This window comes from Dipodomys spectabilis, unplaced genomic scaffold (genome assembly GCF_019054845.1).
Source record: "Dipodomys spectabilis isolate Male_0828 unplaced genomic scaffold, ASM1905484v1 ptg000132l, whole genome shotgun sequence".
NCBI lineage: Eukaryota > Metazoa > Chordata > Mammalia > Rodentia > Heteromyidae > Dipodomys > Dipodomys spectabilis.
The window spans coordinates 5,561,144-5,573,858 of record NW_024870809.1 but is presented as its reverse complement, the minus strand read 5'-3'; the positions used below and the strand labels follow the sequence as shown (position 1 = coordinate 5,573,858).

At 41.9% G+C, this 12,715-nt stretch overlaps 1 protein-coding gene across 4 annotated transcripts in view; it reads left to right on the top strand.

Annotated features, from left to right (window-relative positions):
- Positions 1-383: 383 nt before the first annotated feature.
- The window catches only part of Mid2 (midline 2), a 107,538-nt gene continuing 95,206 nt past the window's right edge, over positions 384-12,715 (top strand). The window contains exon 1 of one of the 4 annotated variants that reach the window (XM_042690088.1): positions 384-488. Coding sequence is in view for 2 of the 4 variants with exons in the window: in XM_042690086.1 (XP_042546020.1) it covers positions 1,768-1,804 (37 nt within the window). In the remaining 2 variants the exon portion in view is untranslated. Of the gene's footprint in view, positions 489-716; positions 1,143-1,164; positions 1,226-1,736; positions 1,805-12,715 lie in introns of those variants that run through there. The other 3 variants (XM_042690087.1, XM_042690090.1, XM_042690086.1) reach the window with 3 other exon arrangements.

The following is a 12,715-nucleotide window of genomic DNA, read 5'->3' as shown; positions in this document are numbered from 1 at the left end:
CTTTAATCCATCCACACAACTTCTGTCCAAGGCCCAGTAGAGCTTAACCATTCTCCCTTTGTCAAAAGAAAGAGGGGTTGGGTTTCCTACAATTGTCTGCCTTTTTCTGTCTCCTCTACTATTTTTGTTGTACTCTGTAGTTAACTTTACATAGAGTGGCTACGTCAAGAGGACCTGTGCAGAGGAACCAGGCACACTCTTCTCGTTGGCAGCTGCAACGACCTTTTCCTTTTTCTAATCTAGGGGCTTGGAGGGCCACGGGGGTAACAGTGGCTGTGGGAGAAGAGTTTGGCTCTAGTCTGTCTTCCTTCTGTATTTCACACACATCCTGTGTGCTCTCTCTCACATACACTCTCTCACACACATACACGCGCGCGCGCGCGCACACACACACACACACACACACACACACACACACGCCCGCTTGCTCGCGGTGTGTCTCGCTCAAGATGACAGGGCGCTGGAGAAAAGGCTGCTGGAATCAGCTGGTAGGTACAGTAGTAACCCGAACCCCACCCACCCATTGCCTCTGCTTGCTCAGGTTTCACCGGTCACTCCTGCCAGGGGAGAAATCGTGTAAACGCGCCTCCAGAGGAGGGGCTGGGGGAGCTGGGAGGGGCGGGGGCGGCGGAAGGTGAGCCCGGGAAGGTGGCCCAGCGCCCCTTCTGCCGGGGCCCCTCCCAGTGCTCCCTCAGGGTGTCAGCCTCAGCCCCTGTTTGCCCCTACTCCACACCTCCCCCCCTCCCCCGCTTTGGAAGGGATTGCCTTTTTTTTCTCTGCGGCGGCGGAAATGACAGTGTGGTGCTGCCGTGGTGTCATGGTGCTGCCTCTGGACGGAGGGGCGAAAACTCTTTAAGTTTAGCCTGAGAGACCCAGAGGTGGTAGCGTCGCAGTCACCGTGCTGTCCCCTGCGGGGCGCGCGGATCCTGGTTGCTGAGCGGCGGCGGCGGCGGCAGTGAAGGCGGCAGCGGCAGCGGCGGCGGCGAAGGCAGGCGGCGGCCTAGAGTGTTGGTGGCGGCGGCGGCAGTGACGGCGGCCCGAGAGCTGGCTCTGGAGCCCCAGCCAGCTTGCTGCGGAGGCCGGCGAGCGCCCTGCGCTCCCAGGCGCGCGTAGGAGATGGCTGGCACCCGGGAATGCTATGGGTAAAATGCGCCCCCTCGCCGCGGCCCTGGGGCTCGAGCGTTGCCGCCCGCAAGGCTCGGCCCCGGCTCCAGCTGCTCTTCAGGTGCCGCTGGGGCCGGCTTTGGCTGAGGGCACCCGGGCTCGGCGGGAAGGGGTGACGGGAAATGCCAGGCTCAAGGGGGAGGCAGTAGGAATCCCAATCGGGCCCTGGCTCCCGGTCACGCCGTTGGGGCCCGAGCTCCTGCCGCTGCCCTCCTGGGACGGAGTTTGCACTAGCGGGTGCTGGGCTGGGGCGGCCCGAGGCCTCTAGTACAGCCGGGCCAAGCCGGGCGCGGGCAGTAGAACAGCTCTCCTGTCGCTGGGGCACAAGTCTGGGAAAGGGCACTGCCACCTTCCCACGCTCCCGCGAGCAGCAGCGTCCTCCGCCCGGGCGGCGCCCCTCAATCGGCCGTCTGCCCGATGGTGGCAGAGCTGGCGCAGTAGGCAGCAGCGGGCGATGCGGCGGACACCCTGCCGGTGGGGAGGCCCGGCGAAACTTAATGCCTTTTTCGCTGGGGGAGCAATCTTTAAGTCTCTGTCTGGGTGGTTCCTTATTTCTGGCCTAGCTGCGAAAGCAGCTCTGTGGGGGAGAGGGAAAACTTACAGATGTCCACAGAACACACTGCGACGGAATCAGTGAAAGGTGGGTTTTTTTTTTTTCATTTTTTACTCGTAACAATTAAGTAAATAACGGCGGAGCAGATTTTTAGTAATACGGGTGATGATCGGCTTTAGGTTACTTTGCAATTCGTGTGCAACACATTTTTTGGAGGCATTTATTTCTTCTTAGAGCAGGAAATTGGGATCCTGGGGTGCTTGGGCTCATCACTTTCTCTGTCTCTGTCTCTCTCTCTCACTCTCTCTCTCTCTATCTCTCTGTCTCTCCCTCTCCTTCTCTCTGTCTCGCAATTCCACACTCCTCTACCTGCCTTCACCACCATTCCCCTTATTCCTGCCTGCCTCGTAACATGTACTTGCCCACCCAAATCTCCCGTCAAATCTGTCAAATCCCCTCAGTCCCAACCGATCCCCCATCAACCTGTGTACTTGGAGCTACGCAGCTTCTGGCTTCTCAGCCACGTTGCCTTTTTGAAGATTTTTGAGTGTGGAGCTAGTGAATGGTGAATGTTGTGTGTCTCTGGGAAGGAGTACTTAAGAAGGAACATGTTGGAAACTGTAGACAAATACGGAGACGGGAGATGTTAACTCATCTGATTCTCAAGTTGGGCCAGAAAGGCTGCCTTTAACCCCATTGTGTTCCCTCCCAGTTCTTGAGTCAGTTCCCCGGCAATGTTCCAATATAAGGGGGTTGCCAAATAGGGAGTTCTCCCTTACTTTTCTTCTGTTTGGGGAGCTTTAGCTCTACCCTAGATGATTATCCCTAACTCATCCTTCTTTCTACGTTCTCTTCATTCACAGCCCCAAGGGAAAAGGAACCTTTTTATGTATTCTTGCCCAATCAATTAACTTAATGCAGATATGTAATGGAAATTAGATTTCTCCTGATTGTTCCTCACAATTTGATTAATGTGGTTGATATACAGGTTTAGGATCCAAGAAGATCAGAGAGTTCATCCCAAATCTGATGCTACATTGGCTTTACGACCTTAGGACATCCCAATGACCTTCCTTTCATAGTTGGTGAACTTGTACAAAAGGCTTAATATTGTGTACTGAGTATTGTGACTATTGGCTTGGTCCTTTGAAGATGAAAGGATTCTATAAACCCTTAGCATTTTTTTTTCAAAGAAAGCAGTTCATTTACCTTTTATTGGGTGATGGATTGACTGGGTGTAAGTAGGTTTATGAAAACCTTAATTTGCCATTATTGGTCCCTCTGGGATCCAGATCGATCATTGTATTTAGTTCTTAAGTCTGTTTTGTCCCCAAGTAAGTGCCACTGAATGAAAACATATATACAAGTAGACAGAGAACAATGGTGATGATTTTAAGTTTTGAATTATGTCTATTGTACCTAACGATCTGAGTCAGGCTCATTTGAATACATAACCTCACCCATTTTTTAGCTTGTGTGGGGGCAGTTACTTGATTTCTAATGAAAAGTGGAATAGATAATTTTAGGCCTAGCTATATCAGCATGATGAACATCTTATCTAGTAGCAGTGAGTCTGTAAGCACCTATAATGTACAGAGTCTTTTGCTGGCTGGGCTGAGGCCCTAGACTTGACCCAGTTTTTTGGCTTTAGGCTTGTTCAAGGACAGACTCCCAACCTGCAACTTCAGGACTAGGACAGGAGTTTCTGTATGGGGCAGAAATAGAGGCTAAAGACTTGAAAGGCTGGTTTGGTCCCTCCAATTTACTTTCATGACTACTAGAATTCTCATCTAGCATGTTGTACCTTGCAAGGCCACCCCAGGGAAGTACTGCTATAAACCAGAGAGACTTGGTTGCTTCACAAACATATCATATGAACAGTGCAAATTGATTTAGATAAATTGGTTTACTTAATCTCTCCTTCTCAGAACAGAGCAACGTGCTCTAACTTGCAGATGTTAAAGTAGTGCCAGTGGCGTCTCATAATTGCTTCCAAATATTGCACTGGGTAACAAGCCTGTTGATTCCTTCATTCCTCCTCCCATAAAACCTGCTGACACCACAACTGAGAAAGAAACTATAGGAGTATGTCTATCAGCAAACCTCATTAGCTTGGTGAAGATGAGAGAGTGCTGTTTTCTTTATTTTCCTCTTGGAATTTTTTCTTTCTCAATAAGAACATAGAACCCCAAAAAGGTGAAGGCAGGGCTTCCACTCACCATATATCTCAAATGACTCTTCCTGGAGGTACCTGTTTGGCTTTGTGTGTCTGTCATAGATTTTGGTAAATTCCTAGGTATTAGGCACTGGAATTCAGCTACTGTAGGTGGCCCAAGGTTGCTCTATTTCCTTTCAGCTATGTTTGTTTTTTTTTTTTATGTAAAAAAGAAAATGTGAGTTTGTGTTTGTGAGGCTCCTTTTTATTGAAGTTGGATGTCTTGACTTGGAGCATCATCAAAACTTGAGATGTGACATGTTTGTACTTGATGTACCATAGTTCAGGAGGGTTTAAAATTATTCACATTTTAGTAAATGAAACTTTGGTACCAAGACAGTATTGTGCTAATGTTTGTGTTTTAGATCTGTCAAAACAACAATAGCAATATTTAAAAAAACACCAATGTGTTAATCACTGAGCAGTGTATAGAAAAGACTAGCAAAATGTTTTTCAATTAATGTGTTAGATCACACTGTCAAGTAAGCAGATCAGATGAATAATGCTGATACACAAAATTCCAACTTCAGTTACCCCTTCCCCACCCTGATGCAGCCTGCTAGTCAACTTTTCTTCCCTCTCCCATCCAAGAATTTTGATTTGTCAAAATTCTCCTAAGAGTTTTCTGTGGGCTATACAAGTCTCTTATCTGTACTTTGCTCATCTTCTCCTTCTTACTAACCATAGGCATATAACATTTTTGATACTCTCCCAGATCCTTCAATTTTCCTTAGAATCCTACAAGCTGGTAAAACTCTTACATAGTAGAATATATTTGACAGTATACTCAGTAGTGGGATTTTGAGTAATATGCCAACATCCCATTGTTCCTTTCTGCATGTGAGATTCACCTGAATATACACTAGAATGTTGGCTCTGACTGCCTGACCTCAGGCTTTGTCTCAGCCTCTCTTCTGCAAGTCAGATTCCTCTGGTTCATGAATAGTGTCCCTAGGCTCTCAATCATATTCTTACCAAGACCAGATGATCTGATAACAAATCCATTATATAATGTAAAATCCTTCTAAAATGTAAAATCCCAGTATTTGGAATTTACTCTGATAGAAGCATAGTGTATAGGCATGACAGATAATGCTAATTTGGGACCCCAAAGAGTGTGGAATATATACATTTCAGAGATATAAAAATAGTTTAAGGTTGAGAATCCTCGATCACTTTGTCTATAGTCCTTTGTTCAATGTTGCTAGGATCCATGTAGTTCCCTTGAGAGTAGAGGCTTGATTTCAAATAGGCCTCTGTTCTCTGTCCATTGTTTTCTGACTTGAACTTGGGGTCTTCTCAGCCTAATATTTAGAAGCATGCTCTATATACACATACATTGGCAGTTTTAATCTGTAGAAGTAGAGATGACTGTCCAGCCAGCTAGACCACTGAACACTTAAAAATTCATAGATAATTTCATTGGGAAACAGAAGTTGGGAAAAGTAGTTCAAGCTAGAATAGATGAAAAACTGAATTGGAGCTTGGTGTCAGTGGCTCATGCCTGGAAACCTAGCTATTCAGGAGGCCAAGATCCTCAGATCATGGTTCAAAGCCAGCCCCGGCAGGAAAGTCTGTGAGACTCTTATATCCAAATTAACCAGTAAAAAGCTGAAAGAGGAGCTATGGCTTAAATGGTAGAGTGCTACCTTTGAACAAAATAGCTCAGGGACAGCACTCAGGCCCCAAGTTTAAGTTCCAGGATCAACATAAAACAAAACAAAATGCTGAATTGGTAACAGTTTTTGTTTTCCATTTGTTGCCCAACCTTACAACCTTTCCAGCATAATGTGAATTAAGATGAAGTTGTTATAAATGGTACTTAGGATTCTTGTCAATGATTTTACCTTGGCAAGTCTGTTTCTTGGTTACTTAATTTTTAGCATTGTAGTAGGTTCTTTTATTTTGATACTAACTTTAATCTTTATGATTACTACATTGTATAACAATACCCCAGAGGGTTGGATTTAGGTGATAAATATTGAAAGGAAAATATCTTCATGTAATATAAAATATTAAGTAGGCTTTAGTAACTGATTAGGCAGGAAGTGGTTCTGGTTTTCTCTGCCAGTCAGCAATCAACCTTCAGTGATTACTGAGCCCTCCCAGTATGTGATGAAAGCTTAAGAGTTAAGGGATAGTTCTTTCAGTAGGAAGAACTAAAGAAGATATATGAGCATAGAAAATGACACAGTCAAGCTGATCATAGTGGTGCATGCCTATAATTCTAGCACTAGGAAGCTAACATTTGAGGCAAGCCAGAGACTCTTAAATAAACTAACGAAAAAAAATTTTAAATATCATAGTCAGATCCAAGGTCTTCCAGAAATCTTGTGGAAAAGTGTGATTGTCCTCTATTATGCCAGCCATGTGTTTGAAGTAAATTTCCAGATTTTTTTTTTTAAAAAAACACTGTTTCATGTTAATCATCTTTGTATTGTGAAACAGGATACAAATTCTGTTAAAATGATACTTTGCTAACCCCCTTAGGTTCCAAATGTATTTGTAAAACAGATTAATAATTTTGTTTTATCCTCATCTGATTTCCACAAGAGCCTATGAGATATGTGGGGCAGGTATTTTTAATCTGATTGACGAGTAAGCTGAGACTTCAAAACTTTAAATGTTTTTCCAAAACTGCTTAGCTAATTTAGTTTAGATCAGTTTCTATTTTGAAAATAAAGACAGATAATGGCTCTAATACCATTTGTAAAAAAAATACTACACATGTATAAGGTAATTATCAATATTCATTAAGATTATTGGCCACTGAACCCCTTTTCCTGAGTTTCTATTTCCAATCCTTATCATACAGGGTGAGAATAGTATTGTAATGATTTTTGAACTTCACAAGGCCCTTTGGTAACTATAGTATTCTGAGATTTGATTGTCTTCTTTTTCAGTTCCAAATAGTGTTCTCATTAGTTTATAATTACAGGGGCCTCCCCTCTCCTTTAGTTGTTCACTGGAACATTCATTGTATCTTCTTTGAGGCACAGCAAGCAAAACGATCCACTGTACTTTAGCACCTTGACTCGGCCAAGGGAAAGCTGTACATTTTGCTTATGTTGAGCTCCTTTGGTGATGATGCCCATCACTTGGTAACTTTCCTACCTACACTAATAAATGAGATTTGAGTTTTTAGGAGCTAGTTTACAAAAATCAAAGGTGTCTTTCATATGTAGCAATAAATAGCAAGAGAGCTATATTAATAGGATGTCAGATCTAAATGGCATCTTAAAGAGATCCAGTGATCGTAGTCTAACTTGAAAAATGTTTACAGTTGAAAAAACATGATACTAAGCTAAGGCTTGTTTGCTCATCCCTCAAGGCAGGGAGAGAGTTTGTACTATCTTAGGAGTATCTCATGGGAGAGTAATGTTAATATACTCAAAAATATTTATTTTATATTAATTAAAAAATGAAACTCTAGCTCCATTCAATTCTCAGTCTGTCGTCTAAAAGCTAGGCTTGCTTTCACATGCATGGATTTTTCTAGGAAGAAAGGGAGACTATAGCTACTTAGGGAGATAGTGAATGCCCTGCATTACATTCGGCAAACCTAGAAGAGGAAAACAAGATAGAATATCAGCTATTGAAATAAGTGGACATTTAATTATGTTCGAATAGCATTTGAAATAATAGATTCTGCCAAATGCAGATCACGATTTCTCTCTTGATCAGAGTTAGCTAATTCTGGATTTGGCGAGCAATGCTGGAATCAGTCTTGCCTCATAAGAGTAGAATGCCCGGTCAAGGAATGTCCTTGAGGCTCTTATCTCCAATTAACCACCAGAAAACCAGAAGTGGCACTGTGGCTCAAGTGGTAGAGTGCTAGCCTTGAGCTGAAGAGCTCATGGACTGCACCCAGGCTCAGAGTTCAAGATCCATGACCGACCAAAAAAAAAAATGTTTGTGAAGTTACCACTGTCTCATTGTTTAATTTTTGATATACCACTTATTTCTGATGAAAGTATTTGTGATGATAACAGTCAAATGATTTTCAGGAGTCACTTCAACAATTTTAAGTAAGATTTATAGGCAAATTGAGAATTTTCTGATACTTGTTGATCATTATAGGTATTTCAAAGCATTGCAAAACCTGACTGAGGAAAACAATATAAAGTAGTAAGCAATCCAACAGAGTTTTTTTTGTTTTTGTTTTTTTTCCGTCAGTCGTGGGGCTTGAACTCTGGGCCTAGGCGCTGTCCCTGTGCTCTTCAGTTCAAGGCGAGCACTCTACCACTTGAGCCACAGCACCTCTTCCTCCAATAGAGTTTATAAATACTATGTAATTACATACTTGGGAATATAGAATAGTGGTTAACTATGTACACTCTGGAATCAGACAGACCTGAGTTTGAATCTCTTTTCATTTTTTTTTTTGTCAGTTGTGGGCCTTGAACTCTGGGCCTGAGTGTTGTACCTTAGCTCTTTATCTCAAGGTTACCGCTCTACCACTTGAGCCACAGCACCACTTCCAACTTTTTCTGTTTATGGGCTGGGAAGGTGGCTCAGTGGTAGAGCGCTTGCCTTGCATGCATGAGGCCCTGGGTTCGATTCCTCAGCACCACATAAGCAAAAAGAAAAAAGCCAGAAGTGGCGCTGTGGCTCAAGTGGTAGAGCGCTAGCCTTGAGCTGAAGTGCTGAGGGACAGCGCCCAGGCCCAGAGTTCAGGCCCCACAACTGGACCAAAAACAAAAACCAAAACCAACTTTTTCTGTTTATGGGTGCTGAAGAATCAAACCAAGGGCTTCATGCAGGCGAGGCAAGTACTCTACCACCGAGCCTTCCCAGTCCCTTGAATCACTTTTCTAATTGAAATGTATTTTGCTCACTAACTGATATGTTGAATAAAATTGAGATATAATTCACATATCATACTATTCAGTATATTAAAGTATACAATTCAGTGATATATTAAAAATTGTGCAACTATATTACTGCTATCGAATTCCACAACATTTTGTCATTCTCCTTCCAGCTCCCCCGCCCTGATCCTTGGAAACAGTTAATCTACTTTCTATTCCTATGGTGTACCTATTCTGGGCATATTTATAAAGCAAGTTAACCTTTCATGACTGGCTTCTTTCACTTGTTATAAAGTTTTCAGGGATCATTCATGCTGCATATGGGTTAGTATTTAATTCCTTTTACTTTTTTGACCTTGTTCTGGGGCTTGAACTCAGGGCCTCATGCTCTACTACGTAAGCCACAGCTCTACTCCTGGCTTTTTGGTGGTTTATTGAGGTAAGAGTCTCATGGACTTTCCTGCCTGGGCTTGCTTTGAATAGAGATCCTCAGATCTCAGCCTCCTAAGTAGCTAGGATTATGGGCATGAGCCACCAGCTCCCTGGCTCCTTTTATTTTTTATATATTTTTAAATTTTTGTTAGGAAGTCAGGTGCCAGTGGCTCAAGACTGTAATCCTAGCTATTCAAGAGGCTGAGATCTGAGGATCTCGGTTCAAAGCCAGCCTGGGCAGGAAAGTCTATGAGAATCTTATCTCCAATAAACCACCAGAAAACCAGAAGAGGTGCTGTGGCTCAAGTAGTAGAGCACTTGCCTTGAGCTTAAGAGCTCAGGGACAACACCTACGCCCAGTTTTCAAGTCCCATGACCGACAAAAAAAAAATTGTTAGGGGCTGGGAATATGGCTTAGAGGTAGAGTGTTTGCCTAGCATTCATGAAGCTCTGTGTTCAGTTCTTCAGTACCACATAAACATAAGAAGCTGGTAGTGGCACTGTGGCTCAAGTGGTAGAGTGCTAGCCTTGAACAAAAGAAGCTCAGGGACAGTGCCCAGGCCCTGAGTTCAAGCCCCAGGACTGGCAAAAAAATTGTTATAATTGTTGTACATAGAGATTGCAATTCTGCAATTCAGATTATGAGTACAGTGCAACTTGATCAACCTCACACCTTCTATCGTGCTCCCTCCCCCATTTTTCATTTCTTTTAATAGCCAAATAATATTCTTTTGTATAGACAAACCACATTTTGTTTATCCATTTATCAGTTTATGAACTTGGGTTGTTTCCCTTTTGGCAGCTACCAAGACTGCTGCTATGAACATTATGTGCAAGTTTTTGAATGAGCACATTTTTCAGTTCTTTTGGAGTGGAGTTTCTTCGTCATATGGTAATTCCACATTTACCATTTTGAGGAAGTGCCAACTATTTCCTGAAGCAGCTACATCATTTTACATTCATTTTACCAACCTTGGATGAGAGTTCTAATTTCTCCACATTTTGGCTAATATGTGCTATTTTCTTATTTTTGTTAGTTCACTTTGTTTTGTTGTATTAAAGCTATCTATGTTGAAGCAGTATGGCTAATGATGATAGTGTGTGTGTGTGTGTGTGTGTGTGTGTGTGTATTGTGCTGATCCTGGTGCTTGAACTCTGGACCTGGGCGCTGCCTCTTTGCTTTTTTGCTCAAGGCAAGCATTCTACTATTTGAGATACAGCTCCCTCCCCCCTTTTTTTGTTTTCTGGTGGTTAATTGGAGATACAAGTCTCAGACTTTTCTGCCTGAGCTGGCTTCAAACTGATCCTTACTTCTCAGCCTCATGAGTAGCCAGGATTTACAGGCATGAGCCACTGATGCCTGGCCCATTTTGGGCTTAAGGATATTTGAATATCTTTTTTTGGAGAAATGTCTACTGAAATAATTTGTCTTTTTTATTTAAAAAATTTAAAAATTATCTTTAAGTAATTATACAAAAGCATTTCAGTTTAACATCAGAATTTTTTTTCTTTAGACAAGGTGTTGCTGTGTAACCCTGGCTAGCTTCAGATTTGTGATTCTCTTGTTTCATCCTCACAAATGCTGGGATTATAGGTATGAATTGTCATACCTTGCTATTTTTGCCCATTTTTAATTGGATTATTGGTCTTTTTACTGTTAACCTGTAAGAGTTCTGCACATTTCTGGCTGCTCAGATCTTTGTCAGGAATTACAAATCTTTTCTTTCACACTGTGAGTTGTCTTTGTTGATAGTACTGTTTGTAGCGCTAAAGGTTATGTTTGATGAAATTCAATTTCTTCTTTCTTTTGAATATTTTATTATCCTTCAGTAGTTGTACAATGGAGTTTCCATTCAACAAATCAGTTTATGAATACAGTGCATCATTATCAATGTTGCCCTTTTCAGCATTCTTACCAACCACTCCCAAACCTCTGCTTCTCTTACTTATCCTAATTTTAGGTTATGTATTGAAATATTTTGCCTTTTAGCAAAGCAGTTTATGTGTATAATGCATATTGAAGTGTATCATCACTTCAACATCTTCATTCCCTTTAACTCACCCCTTCCCTTATATTTCTCAATTCTATGGTGTTTACAATGAATTCTTGCCTGCACTTTCCCCTTCTACTCCACTTCATTCTTCTACTCTCCTCTTGGCCCCATCCTACCCTCTTTCTAAGTACCCATTTTCTGGTACTTATTTTATAGTTGGGGTAGTTGCTTATGTGTTTTTGGTACCATCTAAGAAACTGTGCCTAATTTAAGTTTATGAACATTCACACTTTTTTCTTTGCAGGCATTTTATAGTTACAGCCCTTATGTTTAGGTAATTGATCCATTTGGAATTGATATTTTAAGAGAGGTCTCACTGTGCAACCATCTTGCTTTATAGTCAAGGGTGCCATTGACTTCTCAGTTCTCCTGTATCAACTTCTCAAGTGCTGGGATTATACGCATGAACCACTATGCCTGAATTGAATTAATTTTTACATATTTTGGATGTGGATGAAATTGTACACAGTATTTGTTGAGATTATTCTTTCTCCATTGAATGATCTTGAATTCCTTGTCAAAAGTATGTTGACCATAAATATGCAAGTTTATTTCTGGAGGTTTAAATTTGAATATTAGCTTTGCTTACTCACAAGCAAGTGTGAATAAGTTACTTTTGGTCATGCTGGTACCTACCAGCCTAGGCTACACAGCAAGACATTACCTAAAAATTTTGCATCTACTTTTTTGAAAATTAGACAAAAGGTGAGTTAATTCAGCAGTGATACTCACTAGACACTTTGTTGGAAATGAACTATACAACTTGGGGGGAGGAGGGTAAAGAGGGAAAAAAACTGGGAGAAAATGAGAGAAGGGTGACACCATTCAAAAAGAAATATACTCATGACCTGATTTATATAACTGTAACCCCTCCATAGATCATCTTTACAATATTTTTAATGATAGTATTGTAAAGGTGATTAGATAATCGTGGAAATAGAGAAAACAGAGTATGTTAAAAAGATGATGAACTGGGCTGGGAAGGTGGCTCAGTGGTAGAGCGCTTGCCTTGCATGCCTGAGGCCCTGAGTTCGATTCCTCAGCACCACATAAGCAAAAAGTAAAACGCCGGAAGTGGCACTGTGGCTCTAGTGCTACAGCCCTAGCTTTGAGCTGAAGAGCTGAGGTACAGTGCCCAGGCCCAGAGTTCAGGCCCCCCCCCCAAAAAAAATGATGAACCATCAGCAGTAATCAGAACAAGGAGACCTTATAACTGAGAGATGAGTAAACAACTGTTAGAAGTTGGAAAAAAGTATTCACCTCCCCCAAATTGGCTAAGTAGTTACTGTATGTTAACAAAATAGAACAGAGTAGAAACAGTACAGAAAAATTACAATAAACAACAGACTGAAGTCGTATTATTCTGTATGGAGCTGAACTCAGTTTAATGGGTTATTTTACAACACTGGTACTTACTTTTTTGTCAAAGACTTTTGAGAAAGCTATAGTGAACAGATACAATATTCATACCATATTACGTGAACAT